The following is an 18542-nucleotide window of genomic DNA, read 5'->3' on the forward strand; positions in this document are numbered from 1 at the left end:
AATAATTTTTATTATATTATATTTGCCGAACTTTTAAGAATTCTTCTATTACGATATATTTTTTTGATAGATATTTCTTTACGAATGGCTTCATAAAATATTTTCTTCATTTATCTTCATTCATAGCTTTTATATTAGCCAAATTTTTATAATTTCTAATTTTTATTAAAAATTTTAAAATTGGACTTGATTTTATGCCACAAGACAACTTCTTGAAAATTTAACTACGCATGGATAACAAAACTGTTATGCATAGTTTGAGCACCACTGTTAGACGGATACGGCACAAACTAATATATTTATTTTTAGAGCACCTGCCATAAACGACATGTTCGTCTGGTACTTACCGATGCCCCTGAAAACCAGCATTTGGGCTACTTGCAGCATGCAGCGCAAGTTATTTTTTTTTTTTATAGAAAATGAGTGCGAAATTGACTAATTTTGCGACTGGGTTGCTAAAACCGAACATGATAGTAAAAATTTCCTTAATTGATCACCCAAAAATAATAAAAAAATACACAACATTATTATGCCTCTTAAATAACACTAGTTTACTTGCACGTAGGATTTTTTTTGTGTTGTGGTCAAGGGGTCAGAAACCACCACAATTTACTAAATTGAGAAAAACGTGATAAAAAATATTTGAACTGAAACGAATGCGAACATCCCAAACCTCTTAGCACAACAGTCGCTAATTTTTCCTTCGGAGAAGTAGTATTTGTTGAGTAGTGTAATGAGTAAAAAACGTAAAAACAAAAAAAATTTAAATTAAAAGTAAAACTATGTACATTTACACAAAAAAAAAAAAATATATATCGAATTATGTACATAAAAAAAAATTAATAAAAATATTGTTTAGACAGCAAAAATCGCGATATTTGCCCTTAAATATTATTAAGAATTATTTTGCGATTTTTGGGTATTTATGTTATGTATATCGTCGAAAAACAAATATGAGAGAGTATTTTTCAAAAAATTTTACTTTTGTAACTAAAAAGATTTGTAAAATGTTTGTTTAGCTTTTATTTGTTTAAATATTTTTCAAACGTGAATCATCATTATTTCTTTTACTAAAAAAATATTTTTTTTTTATAGACTATGCCTACACACGTTTTCTATGAAGAACTCTAAACGCTTCTGAAGTTAATAAAGACACTCTCATTTATATGGAAGCTTCGAAAATATTTTTTTAGACTATTTTTAAAAATTATATTGACTGCCAGAACTAGAAATTTAAATAAGCTGTATGAAAAAAATAAGCTGAAAAAATATAAAAAAAAATATTTAACCAACTTTGTTTTTAAATAAAACACACAAATATACTTAGTTTTTTCTTAGTGTGTTTAATTTCACAATTTTAATTTAGTTTTAAATGCCTATGTATAATAAAATATAATTAAATGAATTTTACAAGCAGATGAAACATCAATTTTTAAACAATTTATTTTTTATGAATTGCTATCGTAATTGTAATTGTTCATTTATATATAATTATTTGAGAAAATATAAGCAAAGAAGATAAATTATACAACAACAAGGCATATAGAGTTGCGAGAAGGGCTAAAATAATATATTTTACTTAAAGAAATACAAAAATAATTTATTTTTAATATGTGCACAAATTTCGCTTTAAAAAATAAAAAAAACAAAACGAAATACAATTTTATTTTTAATTGAAAATCGAAAAGCACAAACACAAATAAATACAGGGCATTTAAAATGTAAACTTAATATTGTATAAGTAGATACGTATGTAATTAAATATGCAGGCAGCAACGGCAAATTATAAAATTAAAACATTTTTACTTAAAATTATGATTTAAATATATATTAAAAAAGGCTGGCTGCGCCAAATCTTTAGCTCCATTTTAAAGAAATGCAGTGCACTAAATTAAAAATAAAAACAAATAATAAAAAAAAGATTTATAAAAATAATATAATATTTAAAAATAATATTTTAAAATATTTATGAAAATAATAAGCATTATAATTTAATCAATCATTTAAGGCAAATTAAAGCGCGTAAATATAATAAAAACCAATTTTTCAAAAAAATCAATTAAGCTTGTAAGTATTGTGATTTTCAAAAAACAAGCTACAGATCCGAGCTTTCATTTTGCATTTGTAAGCCCATAGCGCCAAAGTCCGCGCAACTGAGCGCATACTCCTCATAAGCATTCGCGCTGACGTGCGCTGTTGCCGCACCATTAACACCAGCGTCACTGTTGGTGTGCGCCAACAACTCGGCTTGTATGCGCTTGAGCACCGCAACCACTTCGGTTGAGACGCCGCTTTGCAATGCTTTCTGCATAGCCTCGTTGGCGTCGACAAGCGCTTCGTCGTAATCGCCACTTTCCATGCGCGACTTGGAACGCGCATAGTAGCCTTCATAGCTGGCGGGTTTCTGAGCGATGGCCTGTGTGGCTAAATCGATGGATTCGTCAAGTTCCTACAAAGAGAAATGTTGTCGTTATTTAACGTTAAGTCGAATAAAAAAAAAAAAAAGATTTGTATTTACATTTAACTTTCGCTTGCAGCGCGACAGATTTAGCAACAAGTTGGTGCGCAATTGTGCAAATATTGCGCTTCGCTCTAACAAATTCTCCAGACATGAGATCTTACGCAAGGCGTACTGATAACGATGCGCCGCATCGTGAAAGCGATTCTTACGATACAAAACATTGCCATCTTCGAGCAACTTATTTAGCAGCACTATCAAAATCTCCGGTTTGCCCATAGCCATGCTCCAGGTGGTAGGGCCTAACTTGGCTCCGCGACGCAAAAATACTTGTACAACTTGTATATTGCGGCAAGCAATCGCGCGGTCGAGTGGACGCATGCCATTCACATCGATATGCTCGATATTGGCGCCCTGTTCGAGTAGATAGAGCACCAAAGCGGCAGAGCCTTGATATGCGGCCAAATCGAGGGGTGTACGCCCCTTGTTATCGGCGTGATTACGATTGGAGCCACGTTCGATCAGACACTTGGCGGCCGGTTGGCGTCCACGTAGACTTGCCCATGAGAGCGCCGTAAAGCCTTCCTCATCTTGTGCTTCCAGCGCGGCGCCACGTTCAATCAATAACTCCAACAGTTCAATGTGACCCTCTTCAGCGGCAATCATAAGCGGTGTTTTGCGCGCTGCGGTTACTGGCTCGTCCATATCAGCGCCATTTTGTATCAGCTTCTCCACCACCGCCCAGTGTCCTTCTTTTACTGCTAACCAGAGCGCGGTAAAATCTTGTTTATTGCGCGCATCAATACGCGCGCCTTTTGACAATAAGATAGCGACTGTATCGCTGCAACCGTTACGTGCCGCTGCGGTTAGCGGCAATTCACCGCATGCCTCATTGATGAGATTAACATCGATGTCGTCGATTTCTAGCAAATCCTCAACGATGGATACGTGATCTTGTGCTGCCGCGGCGATAAGCGATTGCTGCAGCGCCATCGACAAACTAACATCCTGTGAATTGGGACGCGGCGTCCAGTCACAAGCCAGCAAATATTTCACCACATTCAAACGTCCGGTGCGCGCGGCATGTACCAATGCACAGCGCTGTGTTGTATCTGTTTGCCCTAAACTGCTGCCTGCAGCCACCAACAAGCGTACAACATCAGCGTGACCACGTATGGCAGCCAATATAAGGGGTGTGCAGCCTTGACTGTTAGTTAGACTCACGTCAGCGCCAAACTCTAGCAGTAAGTTCACCATTGGCATTATGCCCTCGTGAGCCGCAATGCAGAGTATTGTTGCGCCGCCCATGAACTCAGTGCGGTAGTGTGAGGAAGCACCAGCTAGTAAAATCAAGCGCGACACTTTTAAATTCGGGCTGTAAACGTTGCGCAAAGAACCAAGCGCGGCCGATATGTTATCAGTGACGGTGGCGACCCAGAAGGATTGCATATCGCGCGGTAGTTGTGGACCTTGACAGTTGCGGTAAATGTGCGCCTTCAGCATGTGATGTCCAAGTTCCATTGTTTGTTCGGGATCAAGTGGCGCTTGCATGCGCGATAGCCGAAATGCAATGGCCGCGTGGCCGAGTCGAAAATCGCATAGGAATTTCAACGACTCACCCTCGTCACGTCGGATTAACCATTCACGGAAGTAAGAGTGGAAAAACATGTACGTATTGTCGATGCGACGTATAAGAAAGCCATCGAGTAGCTTGAAGCGTTGCAAGAACTCATCCCAGCTAAGCACTTCGTCGGTCTTCATAGCGCAAATGGTGTAGTAAATTTCATTCAAGGTAAGCGGATACAAAGCGGCCAAACAGACATTCAATATGGGCGCGGCCTTCTCGAAACTGCTGTTGGTGGGGAAACGCAAATTGAAGTGTAGTAAAAAGATTTGCGCCAAGCTCACAGGCAACACTTTGTAACTGGTCGATTTGATTACCAACTGACCGCGTTCAATGAGATCCAGTATAAGCTTGGCGTACAACATTGAACCCTTTGTTAGCGCTTGCAAGTGTCCGATAAACTTCAGTTGTCCGCTATTGTGATCCTTCACAGCCGCAATATTATTCTGTATTTCCACGCTGTGATTCACACGGAATGTGATGTAGTCGAGCATATCCTTCTGCAGCAGATCGTTTGAGGCCCAACTATCGAGCGTCATCTTCGTATACGACAAACCCTTAACAAACTCCAGCATTTGTGTGCGCACCGTGGCGACCACCTTCAGCCACGAGGGAAAGTGCTGCGTCATCTTGGCAAGAAAAGTGGCGATTGTGTGTCCGTGATCGGGACGATGATACTCCGCCTCGCACAAAGCATCGACGAGTATGACGCAAGTCTTAGTCGGTATCTTACCGGCACGTTTTAGCACAATCAACGGTTCCAAAATAGCCATACGCATAACGCGCTCCGCATCAGCAATACACTCCTTAACGCTCAATATATCCTGCAAATGTGGCTCACTTAGTAGATACTCACGATACGCCTCCAGTTGTGGCGCTTGACATAATTGTGCAGCCAATGAGTGCACAAAGTCGGGTACTAGGCAAGTGAGGTTCGAATCGGCCTGACAAAAGTGATAACCGACAATGTGTGAGGCCAAAGCGCGTAAGCGATCGTTACCGAGATTGATGGGGCAGTAGATACCATCTGGATCACTGTTGCTATTGCTGTTCTTACGTCGTCCGAAACACGAATACTCAACCAATTGCAAGATAAGCGCCGTCTTGCCCGTACCAGGATTGCCATTGATCAGCACTCCCGGCGTTTCGGTGCCGGTAAGTATGTTGGAGAGCTCACGCAACAGCCACTGTCGTCCGATAAATGGTGGATCTGGTTCGGGTAGTGGTACTTCAAAGAAGAGCGGCTTCAAAGCCAGCTGCACTGGTTGCACGTTGGCCGGTTTGTAAATGGCATTACGCTTGCCGGCGCCGCCAGCCAATTGGCCAGCGCGTGCTGAACGTCGCACGCCTGTTTTGCGCGCCTTCACTGGAAATACATCACTGTTATCGGTGGACACCGACAGCGCATTCAGCTTGCCAGCCAAACTGAGCGTATCATCCTTGGTGATCACGGAGAGTTGTGAGCCAAAAGCATTGGCACAGCCAGCCGATAGCGTCTGTTCGGGACTGATATTCTGGGATGAGCTGCTGCTGGTCGTCGTGTTCGTATTGCCATGCTGATCGCTGTCCAGCAGCAGACCGAGACGGGCACGCAACTGATCTTTCTGTTTCTCGGCGACGGTTAGCGCATGATCATCGTTGCCTGTGCGCGAAAGAGAAAAAAAATAAAGAAAAAAATATAAGTTAAATTGTAGCGGAAGAGTACTCGCTGACGTAACGAAACATGCAAAAACTAAAGGAAATATATGAAAACGTGTCAGAACTATACGAAACATGCTTAAAAGAAACGGACATGCACACTTGAGCTTCGGTAGAAAAGCGCCGCTCATAGCGCAACATACAAATATATATGTAATGCAAGCAAAAAAGTGCAAAACGAAAAGAGTAATGGTAATATGCGTTGCAAATGCTCGTGCCTGCAAATTGATTAAGTCCCGCATCCGATGAGGTTGAATTGACGCTCCATAACGATTTGATTTTACCAAAAACCAACGATGAAAGATGTCCCGCATAGACCGAGGTGCCGGCGAGACTTAAGCGATTTAGTCTATTCTCACTGCCAGCCGCTGTTGGCCGTGTGGATGCAGCGCTCACATTGTTACTGACCTTCTGACGGCGGCGTCGCGTAACTGCCGAATCGGAGCAGGTCGATGTATTTAGTGCATTATTATCTTTGCCTGTAAAATGTTTGTAATGGCGATGAGTGGTGTGCAAATGTTATATAGTGTGCTTTTGCTAAATTATGTGTGCGGATTGTTAGTGAAAACCGGAAACGGTTGTGATACTATATATATGTATATTATCTGTTAGTACTAATAGATATATGGATGCTAAAACTAACTATGTGCTAACTGATTGTAAATGAAATTAGATATCGCCACAGATTTTCTTTCGGTGGATGAATACATCGATTGTATGAAATATCACAGAACATTATTTAAATCCATGATCCACTACTATTATTATAATGTTTTGCAAGTGTATTCATTTTCGTCCGATAGACGTACAAATATGAAGTGAGCTTCCCCTTTGCCGAACAAGAACTTGCAAACATAAAGTACGGGAATGCTTCAACTTGGCCGAGCTAGCAGAAAGCGAGGACTGTTGGAATGAATATAAAGATATTCTATGAGACTACAAGAAATTGGTGCGCAGAACAAAGCGACGATCCTGGAAGAACGTTTGTAGTGGCTTTAAAAATACCAACAAAGTGACGAGGCCTAGGATATTACTATCCAAAAATCCCACTTCGACCATTAAAATTCGCAAAAGTTGAGGAGAGTGGTCGGACAACTGCTAGGGTTTCATTGGAAGACCTAGTCAGTGTGTAACATGATTAACTTTCCCGAATACCTCTTTATAGAGAATAAAAAGTTCAGCTATGTGCCGCTCTCATAGAAAGAGGTTAGGGTAGTTTTCACAACCTAATCTATTTTAAAGAGCTTAGGCCGATAAGCTTAACTTCCTTCTGAAAACGCTAGAGAAAATTTTGGCCGTGCTCATTAGGGCCGCAACGCTTCCTAGAAGCTTGTCTACGCAGCACGCATATATGAAGGGCAGATCAGTAGAGACTACACACAATACACTGGTATTTAATATCGAAAGGGCTCTTAAACATAAGTAATACGCTCTTGAAACATTCCTAAACATTTCTGGAACGTTCAACAACGTCTCTACGGAGTCTATTCTGATTAGCATCCAGCCCATAGGTGTTAATCCTGAAAGAAGGAAAGAGCAGAATGGAGCGCAACTAGAATGACCAATGAAGTTTGTAATGATACTCTGCTAGGAAGAACTTGGTCGGCGAAATACAGATCAGAATTGGGCATCGAAAGCAGGTCTAGGGTTGAACCCAGAGAAAACGGGTAAGAGAGTTCAAAGTAAACATAGAAAAAGATGGTTGGCGTAAAGGTATGTTAGCTACGCGCAACACTCTAAACATTAATACGGATGGCTCGAAATGCACGATGGAGTTGGTGCGGGGAATACTGTACAGAGTTATGCATAGCCTTTTGAGTTCTTAAACCACTGCTGTATATTTCAAGCTGAGGTCTTTGTTATCGCGAAAGCCGTGGAGCTGTCCTGCTCCTGCAGGAAATTCCAGAGTCAACACCTACATAGAGAGAAAAATCGAGTAGACTGCACGAAAAGTCTGGAGTAGGGCATCAGGGAAATAATATAGCATCTCTTGTGTACTTGTTCCGCATTGGCAGGACTACGCTGTAAGCATCTGGGGTCTCCACGGTATGATGCGCTGTAGGAGGTATTTGTAGCAAGGTCACAGATTTTGTGAACATTCGCGCCAAGCGCAGGCATCCTAAAAGATGACTAAACAAAAACCATACAGCAGACTTCAAAGCAATAGTACAAATAATGTACCCATAGCTCAGAGTTGGAGAACGTGGCGTTTCGTATATCTGAACTTGTAACAGAATTTATGGCATAATAAAGTATATGGTACATATGTATTTAGTTAGTTATAAATTTGTTGAGAATTGTTGCTTAATGTTAATTGAATCATAAACCTTTTAACGATTTCTATTCCGATTGGCACAGAAATGTGCCACGTATATTTGATCATGAACCGAGGTTTTTAGGTTAGACTTGCATAACTGCATTAAAAAAAAATTTAAACAAAATACTATTTTTAATTCACTTTTGTACTTTCAAAACCCCATGTTGATCGGTAAAGCCATAAATTTTTCTGCTAAATCCCAGCATTTACAATCTATTTTCTCCTTTCAGTCCGTTCCTGCCGTTAGATGGTCAGTACGTCGATGACACTACTAAATTTATTTTGTTATCCATTAGCCATTGACCTCGACCGCGGCTGCACGTGCAGTCAACAAGCACGTCACATGACCACACTAACTTCCACGCTCCCGTAGTCACTATTCGCTCGTCACTCGCAACGTTCACACTCCACCAATACGAATGCCGGCAAGTAGTCGAACAAACAGTACTTTCACAGCTACAAATCAAAGGAGCGCCCGACAAAGCCAATGACAGTTGGTTGGCCACTTCAACGTTTGACTAACGAACGGCCTTTCGCCACTTATTGCGTTTAAGTGTTGCTTAGAAGCAACTTAAGAGTTAGAAAAGCGCTAAAAAAAAAAAAAAATTGCTGTTTGAATGTTCACCTCGAACACCTCAAATATTGCTAGTCAACACCAAAACCAATAGTCAAAATGAAAATCCATCAAATTTGGCGAATATGCAAAAGTGCTGGACTGCGCTTACAAGGTGTGGTTATTAAGTAATGAATTTAATATTATTTTTATTTTGGAAAACTAACGAAAATGTATGATTAGTGAAACGAGTTTTACGAGGTTGAGTCATGTCCTTTCACTCAATCGTGAACATAATACCATATCGACGAAATAGTCTCTGAGCTTTTGCTGTATTCTAAAATTTTGCAAAATTCCTTTTCTCCCAAAGAAACTGGTTATATTCGACCAAATAGGCTAAGTTCAGAGCAGCCGTAGCTGAGAGTGTAGACGAAGACCGTGAAGAGTCGATTCGACGCCGTTCGTAGCGACTCCGATTGACGCACGTAACGACTTGGCACAATTTAAATTAAAAACATTCAAAAAAGAGCTTCTGTAAGAACTGAAGCTGCTTTTTAAGCGACATCGCTTCGGTTTATGAATTCTTGTAAAGTTCCAAGAATATTCAATGTTTTCGAGTCAAATTTTGTGCCGCGATGAGGCCCATTTCTGGCTCAATGAGTATATATGTAAACAATCAATTGCCGCATTTGGGATTGATTGATTCAAGAGCTTCTTTTTCATCCAGAAAATATAACGGTTTGGTGTGGTTTATGTGCCGGTGGAATCATGATGCCGGTGAGAACGTAACCGCCAATGGCAACCGTGATGCCTGAAATTGAAGCTCGTGATCTCGAAAACATATGGTTTCCCACACATCGAATCAATCAATGGATTAATTGAGAGAACTCTTCGATGAGCACATAATTTCACGTTTTTAGTCGGTCGATTGGCCACAAAATCTAAAGTCTATGTCACATAAAATTGGACTCAATGAATGGAGATAATCCACAAAACATAATGATAATAAACATTCCCCATTAAATTTGAAGTTTTTGTATTTTTTCTCATCCTTTACTGTAAACCAAATTATCCCTTCTTTCCCTTTCTAGGACCGACAGACTTTTTCTAGGATAGTGTTTCGAAAAACATCAAAATTAAACAAATAAAGTTGTGAAGCATAGATGAAAGCTTTCCTTGAATAGAGATAATCCACAAAACATAATGATAATAAACATTCCCCATTAAATTTGAAGTTTTTGTGTGTTTTTCTCAACCTTTACTGTAAACTAAAACTGTATGAAATTATCCCTTATTTGAATAGGTCCGACAGACTTTTTCTAGGTTAGTGTTTCGAAAACATCAAAATTAAAAAAATTAAGTTGTGAAGCATAGCTGAAAGCTTTCTTTAAGGGTGATGATGAGTCTTATATATGTGCAAACGAGGCTTCAACTTCGTTACTTCATTACCACACCAAGTAAACCCAAACTTGTGCATTGTGTATGGCTAAGTCCCGATGTGCTAGTGTTTTAAGAGCTACGTGTAGTGACTTACCATCGACGAGTATCGTTGTGGCGGCATCTGTGGGCACACCACCATTCGAGGCGGTGCGCCGGTGTCCGGTCAAGGCGCTGCGCAAATTCTTGTGATTAAAGAAACGTCGCCGTGTCGGTGGTGTGGCAAATGAAGATGCATTGATTGCATCGCCGGCATTATAGTGTAACTGTTGTTGGTGTTGCTGTGCAGACTGTTGCATGCTGCTGCTGTTGTTGTTGTTGCTATTGTAATGGTTATTGCTAATATTATTGTGACCGTTGTTATTGTTGCTGCTGCTAGCTGTGCTGCTGACCGTATTGCAATTGCTGTTGCTGCCGCTGCCGCCACTGCTGATGCTGCTAATGGTATTGCCATTATTGTTGTTGTGGCTGTGATTGTTGTTACTATTGTTAGCGTGGTGTATATCCGCTGTAACGGTATATGTAGTCTGCGATGCGGCCACCGCTTTCGGCAATTTACTAATACTTGCATAGCGATGATATTCCGGGGATATGGACTCCTGCCGGTTATGCTGCAAAGAAAGTAGAAGAGCAGAGAAATATTAAAGAAAAAACATAAAATGAGAAAAAATAATCATAAAATTGTGCGCAAAACACAAGGCAGAAAGTTTTTCATGTATGGCAATGGCGGTAATGGCGCGGTTCGGCGGAAATATTATGTTTTCTTGAGAAGGAATCTAATAATCAAATTTGCTTGCAGCCTATTGAGCATTTCAAACAAATAACAACAAAAAGCAGCCACAAATATACACAGTTCAGTTTACCGCATAACGTTTACGGCGTTGCCACTTATCGGTGATGAAAGTTTAAGTACACACGAGTACGAGTATTCTACTCACAACGAAGATGAATGGCACGACGCAAAGTCGCTTCTCGGTTGTGTGATTATGTTGAAATGTGCGGTTTCACCTTTGCACCACAGTGGAGGTGAATTTTTTTTTGATGGGAGGTTGGCAAGTGAAGAAATTAAAATTTTATAAATGACAAAGAAGGCATGGAGGGAAAATGTGTGGGGGTGATCTTATAAGTATATAGTAGATGTTCTAAGAGGGTAATCCGATAAGTATATATATACTTAGCTTATAAAAAAAGGAAATTTTTGCAAAATGCCGATTTAATTTGCAGTATAGCCTCGATACACTTAAACTAGAGGTGTTTCAACTTTTTTAATCTATCTAAAAATGAGTCTTATGAATTTCTGAAAATTATGCCAGTGCCAGTGGATTTGTGCTTCGTCGATGGTCACAAAACGAAAATTGTTCACAAATTCGATAGTAGAATGAGAATGTACCACATGACAGTAATAGATCTCGCGACTATACACCATCAGACGGTGAGGCTGGGATGATTAGGTTAGATAACTGATCTATCTACAAGATCGCAGGGAACACACTTAGACTATTATACAGTATATTTATGGATCCAAATGAAAGACTTCTGTAATTGGATATTAGTTGTCGGCGACATTCGACATTCAAGAAGTGTTGAGATTATTCTATCTCAACTTCTTACAAATACCTGGCATCCAGTCAAATATTACTTCTTACCGCACCAATCCTGATCGGGCAGTGCTCTTTTCGAAGTCCTATACCCATTGAAAAAAGAACTTGGCTGAGAACGCAGAGTTCACTAGACCTCTTACGATTTACGCTGGCCCAGTGACATTAATTACTTATAAAATCCCAACACAATTGACTCTACATTGACGGATTCAATTTTATCCGACTGAGTATTCAAATATAGATCTAAAATGTCATTAAGCAAATGAAAAACCGAATAGTCGATTCTAAAGACAACAGATGACTTCCAAACGTCCCTCAAAAAAATAACCTCTGAAATTAAAACAAAAAAAATATGATAACTGAAGTATTATATCTAAGTGAGCACAAACGGTTCGCATGACAGAGCATAACAAGACTTTTCTTTAACCAAGGACTCTAAACTCGGTAGCATAACTTAAAGTTCCTTCAAAATAACACGCATATTGTTTAACTGTTTTACAAGTAGTATTGCTGTAGACGCTTTTAACAGTTTAGTTGGAACCGTTGAGAAAAGTTATATTTCGCTTAAAAATTACGAAAATCCTTGTTTCCTTTAGCATGTAGTTCGCTCTTGAGTCAAATACTTCTGAGCTCAAAACCCTCTGTGTTTATACCTACCAATAATCCAACCAGCGCCACCACTGGTGCACGTAAATAAAGGTATACTTATACGGATATACATATTTGCGTACATTCTTTTCGTTATCGACACCAGCTCAGAATGAATCTTACAATGCAGTAACAAATCGCCAAGTCGCGACCGAGTCTAATCAAATTAGTTAACAATTTAGGAACATGCTTAAATATGACTTGAGTACATACATACAAATATCTACATAYAGGGTGATCCATTTCGAGTTTCCGTACTTTTTTAAAGAAAAAACACAGAAACTTCAAATTTATTGTTAGCTGTGTATATCATTTGAAGGAACATTCTTTGACATTTATTTTTGGAAGATTATCTCCTTCAAATAATCAGCGCGGCTACGTCTCACTATGGTTCATCCATTGAGTCCAATTTTCGATGACACGTTCGAGCAGTACGAGAGGTAACTGGCGAAGGACATGAGTGATGTTTCGTTTCAAGGTCTGAAACGAAGCGGGATTATCTGCATCGACTTTAGACTTTGCAGATCTCGCCATAGGAAGAAGTCTAACGGTGTGATATCACACGATCTTGACCGGCCCAAAACATGAAATTAGCTGCTCAACGAAGTGATACTTTGTTTTTGTGATCTAGCGAAAAGTTCAGTTATCCGCTGTTTAAATACTTATGAAATTAGATAAATGTTCCCTGTGGCTTTGCCACATGGTTAAAAAAATTTAGTGGCTTAAATAACGGTATATAACAAGAAGAGATACGACAAATGGTAGAAGAGTTGATTTTGGAGTTGAGCAATAGGCATCACGCATTGATTAGACACAAGAATGGAAGATACAAATAAAGAAAATAAGGTAAAACAGCAACAAAGGAAGTTAAAAAGAAAAGAAAGGTAGAAAAAATAACAAGAATACGAAAGCCAGACGTTAGAATCCAGCACATCCAAAGTCATCGTCTTCCGCTGAGCTGAGCTGAGCGTAGGTTTCACACAGCAAGCCTTCATTCTACGCGCTTACCTTTTCTACAAGTTGGCGAGACGCTTACTTTATTGTTTATCGTACATTGTTCCTGTTGCTAATCATTATACTTTAATCATCTTTAGACATGCAGTCAGTGGGTTGGCGAATGTCTCGCATGCGCATGTATCCAACTGACGACGTCACTGGTGCAGACATGTCAGAAAGGAAGACTGAGGAGGATGCAAGAGTAAATAGTTGCTCTAGGTTGAACAGCATACACATACACGTATATACGGCGTCGCATGTCTTCACTCTTGTCACGGTTCTCAACTGGGCGTTTAGCGCATGCGTGTCGCGCTTGTGCTACGCTTTGATACTCTGCTAAGCGGTGCGTGTTTACTGGGTAACATATGCACTGCGTTCTTGTTTTAAGTAAAAAAAAGTAAGAAATACTCATACAACAACAAAATTTTTGCGTGGCTGTCACATTCATTTTTATTTTATGTGTACCCAACCTAGTTGTTGTTATTGTTGGTGTTTGACCAAAATCAATTTCATTCACGAAACTCGGCTCTCATATCGGCTATCTACGAAAAAGTACAAAAAAAAAACAAAACTAATTGCTGCAAGTGGGCTGGTAACAACAGTTGGTTTGCACGACTGATTGGATTTGGCACAAACAAATGGTCAATGGAAGGCACAGTGGGTAAGGTGTGCGTAAAAAAATACAAAAAATAAAGTAATGAATACGATAACATTAGTAACTCGTTGGAACGAGTTCATATTTGGTTCGTGATTTCTGAGGTTTTTTACAGAAAATAGGTAGCTGGTGTCGCACCTAGGTCTTTAGGAGTTTCATAGTGAAAATACTGGGACAAAATTCCTTCACTCGGTTGCGTCCTCTCTGATCTCTCTGTGGTTTTTTACAGGAAGTGATGTCTAAAATAATAAGCGATCTGAGCTGAAAGCCTCTGTAGCTAGTGCTCCTTATGTTTAATGTATAATAATAATTGTATTATTATTTTACAAATAATAAATAAATAAATAAATAAATAAGCGATCTGCGTTCGGTCCATGAATTTTCATGAAGAGCTTCTTAAATTGAACATTTTATACTCTTAAGCTTTCGTTGCCAAACTGAAATTTTCTTTGGGTAGTTCCCTTTTCACAAACTAAAAAGGCTAAATTTTTAAAATAATTCAGTTGATCGTTTAAGTTTAGCAATTTGGCTTCAAGCTGATGAGTGGTCGTGTTAGAAAAGTACTGTTTTCTTTGCTAAATCTAATTTCGGTTGTCTGATATCGAATTGATCCAATTATTCGACATAATAGACCGCAAAAACCGTTTCAACCTTCCCCAGCAGTCGATGTAGATCACACTTTGGGATTAAAGTAAAGGGTGGCGATTATGGTCGATGCTTCTTGGTCCTTTTTGTGAACCCGTGGGTCCATGCCGAGTCGACGATCACAAAACACCCCAGAAATTTTTTCAGATTGTGCCTCAGTGATGTAAAATGGTCTCACGGATGCGATTGCCTAACCATTCCACGCCACCAGGGTTAGAGCGAAATTCGGAGAGATGAGTATAGAGAATTTTTGGAGAAAAAATTTACAAAAAAATGGTTGCAGTGCACCGTTACCCGTCCAAGAACTCCGAACCCAATAGGTATTGTGCCCGATCTCTCCCCCCTCTCTTTTACTGAAAATATGTACCGATGATATTGTCTTCGAATTACTTATTTTTATATTAAACTAGCTAATAATTACAACTAACATATATTTATAACGACGAAATTAGTATTCACACCGCCAAGTGAACACTTGGACAGACAACGTCAGTGTTATGGACAGGCTGTAATTAGCAGTTGCTGCAAGTAGTTCCAATTTCTGTTATCATTTCAATTTCCTCAGCAACTGCTTGGCGTTATTTGACAGTGGCAATTACAACAACAACAAATACGACAGCAACGAAAGATGTTTTCAAACAACATCCGCTAGCATTGCACTTGATGCAAGCTGTTTATTGCTACTTGACAGTCGCTACCGCAGACAGTGGCAACTCTGCGCCTCTTTTGCATAAACTCTGATTTGCCTCTGTGCTTTCATTGTAGAAAGTCTGCTATATTCCTATATAGTGGCATACAGTATGTGTGTACTAATTAATTTAAGTATTAACTACGCTGTGGCAGCCACAACAACTTAATCAACGTATGTTGTGGGCATTTAAAATGCCACCTCGGGCGACATGCAGCTAGCTGTAATGGCCCGCAACACAATTATATGCTTTAATAGCAGCTGTGCTGGCAACACGACAGGCTTACTCGCACATTGCCATATGATCGTTGTTGTTGCTCGTGTGGCGGTAGTAGATGACACCTAGCAGCAGCATGCATGTCAATACATATATATATATATGTACGTGTGCAATCGCTCTAGGTTAGAGTAAAAGTAGCGAAGATGTTGCACCAACAGCCCCTCGTATTTCATAACTGGTTTTCATTTACCGTTCGTGCATTTTTAGCCATTTCAATGACATACATATGCTGACGGGGTTGGTCTTGCATTCAAATTTGTTTGGCAACTTTCTGTTGCAGAGTGGTAGAAATTGTTGCTGTGGGCACTAATTACCACTAAAAGTGGTTAAGAGTGCAGCGAAGTATTTGCGTGAGTGGAAATGTCGAAAAAATATATACAGTTGAGCTGACCTAACTCGAATTATCATTGTCCATAAAAAACGTATAGTTAGGGAGACTTCGAGTTATGGAAGTAAATTTGTTAAATTTGTACGAAATTTGACTTCTGTTGCCAATTCAAGAGTTCCAGTTATGGAAATTCAACTGTATGTTTTTATTATTTTAGTTTTCGGAGAATGATCTTACTCGGGGTTTCGTAAACTTGCGTTACTGTGAAGAAAGAAAGAAAAATAACAGACAATGAAACAAGCTGTTATTAATACATAGTTCCCTGAAATATGCCCCAATATATTGATACACGTTAAAAAACTCAAGTTCAGTAGGCCTTTAGGAGGTACTTCGTGAAACCACTGAGACAAAATCCCTTCACTCTGTTGAGTGCTTTCTGAACCTCCAGTGTTGGTGTCTTAAATGATAAGCGATATGCATCATTCATTCACATAAGAGTTGTAATTTTGTTTTTTTGAAAAAGGAAAGAAAGACCGATATTTTGCAAAAAAAAAAAAATAAAAAATAAAAAAATAAAAATAAATGGAAATTGAAAAAAAAAAAATTAAAATTGTTGACAACTACTCCCCGGCGCTTTGTTATCTCGTATATTATGTTCAAAACTTCAAATAATCGATGCAGTCGTTTTGAAAATATAGAGGACGTCGTATAGTATAGAAGTGTCTGTCCTCACCAGAAATTGCATCAGCTACTACATCATCAGACTCGTCTGAGTCTCTAGTCTGAATAGTTGTTAACTGCAAAGCCGTCGAGCTAAAGTGAGTATCCTTCTCCTACTCACGTTGGATCACCACTGGCATCCTGCGCTTTAGCACTGAACCAATGGAACTCGCGTAGCTTAGCAGGCGTTGTTTGACAACTCGCTCCTGTGCGACTGCAAGATCGTTTTTTCATAGAGTAAAACACAGGATATCTTTATGTTGTTTGGTCTTTCCTCAGTGTGTGTCAGAAACTTCAAAATGTTAGTTTGGATATATCCTTTTAGTCGATTCATTTAATTTGTTATAAATTCCATTCTTTAATCTCAATATCATTTCATTCAACAACTAAAAACTTTTTATAATTTTCTTTGACCTCTAAATAGACTAAACCAAAGTCAAAGGCAAAGTTCATTGCCACAATTTCTCATTTTGAGTAATCAAAGATATGAATTGAGATAAGCTGGCGAACTATACACACATCTACTCTGCTAGAGTGTCCGTCTACAGATCGCATCAGCAATAATTACCACAACTCAATTAACTTGTCGATCATCCAGCAGCTCAAGCCATCTCAGAGCAACATTGCCTGTCCGCCACACACGTACATATATGTAGGCACAAATGAAAAGTATATTGTATGTAGTATGTGGATATAAAAATTTGGCTGTGTGCCTATTTCTTTATGTACATATGATGAAGCGATCGCATTCAATCAATTCAACATAATCGAGCGATCAATCCAAGCGGCAAGCATGTTTATATGTGTTTGTATGCATGAGTGTGTATGTAGCCTTGCCACAAAGCTCACGCCAGTAAATATATTTTCTTCAACATCAAATTGTCTGCCATGTGAAACTACAATCTTTCATTGTTGTTGTGTACTTTKGTTTTTTGTTTTTTGTTTTTGCTATTAGAACTTTTATCTGACATTAATAATAATAAAAATGATTGCATATATCCGTTGTGTGGCGTCTGGTTTGGTGTTATGTGGTACCTTTTAGTTTCTTCAAAGTTTAGCTGCATGCTGACCCTGATGGATGTGTATTTGTGTGTCTTTAAAGTGCTTTCAATGTTGAGAAATAGTTAATGTGTTTTCAAGTTTTATTAAAGTCTTATCATTTTCTTCTTACACCTGCATACTCCAACAAAACTCAGCTTCGGAGATACTGTGCTCACACGCTTTTCTCCTCAAAAAGCTACTCATTTTTCATTCTAGCATAAAGCTGCCATACAAACTGACCGTTCGAAACTGTGTTTTCCTATGAAAAACTCTTTTATTTGGCGAGATATCTTCAAAAAATTTCGTAAAGGATATTGTACCAGGAAATGCCACAATCTCCTCATAAACTGCTTAAACCGGAGCACTATAGCATAAGGCCGCCAAACAAACTGACCAATCGGGTCAGTACCTACGGGCTATTGTCCAAGCCAACGTTACAACTTCTTAAAGAAATGTTCAGATCGGACCACTTTGGCATATAGCTACCATACAAACTGGCCGATAAAAATAAAGCTACCGATTTTTTATGTCCTTTTATGCTACATGAAATACAATGAAGGGTAATATGATTTCAGTGCAGCCGCAGTCAACGTTTTTGCCTTCCACTCAGGACAAACCTTGGTTTACAGTAGAGTAAGAGTAGGTGTATGGAGCTATGTGTAGATGTTCACGAGGAAAGTTCTCTGAGCGTAATACACTTGGGACTGGCCAGAAATGATGATTGCATATGGCTCAAGCAATTCACGACCAAATATCCTCTAGCTATAGTCTCTTTAATTCGAAAAGGAAGAACAACTGGCATGCCGTTGTAAACTCGGCTATAACCGTGTATACGTCAATAAAAAAGAAAGAT

The 18542-nt window shown here is 39.1% G+C and overlaps 2 protein-coding genes across 2 annotated transcripts in view; one reads left to right on the top strand and one right to left on the bottom strand.

The window, feature by feature from the left end:
* LOC108977783 (sodium-independent sulfate anion transporter) overlaps positions 1–1220 on the top strand; it is a 21876-nt gene extending 20656 nt beyond the window's left edge. The window contains exon 11 of the mRNA XM_018947684.1: positions 1096–1220. Coding sequence (XP_018803229.1) covers positions 1096–1121 — 26 coding nt within the window. The 3' untranslated portion in view covers positions 1122–1220. The remainder of the gene's footprint in view (positions 1–1095) is intronic.
* A 775-nt stretch (positions 1221–1995) lies between these two features.
* The window catches only part of LOC108977772 (protein TANC2), a gene marked incomplete at its 5' end in the record, with an annotated part of 113262 nt that continues 96715 nt past the window's right edge, over positions 1996–18542 (bottom strand). The window contains 4 exon segments of the mRNA XM_018947660.1: positions 1996–2449; positions 2519–5724; positions 5999–6259; positions 10185–10698. Of these exon segments, the coding sequence (XP_018803205.1) occupies positions 2096–2449; positions 2519–5724; positions 5999–6259; positions 10185–10698 (4335 nt within the window). The 3' untranslated portion in view covers positions 1996–2095.

Source organism: Bactrocera latifrons, unplaced genomic scaffold, assembly GCF_001853355.1.
Source record: "Bactrocera latifrons isolate USDA-ARS-PBARC rearing strain unplaced genomic scaffold, ASM185335v1 scaffold_95, whole genome shotgun sequence".
NCBI lineage: Eukaryota > Metazoa > Arthropoda > Insecta > Diptera > Tephritidae > Bactrocera > Bactrocera latifrons.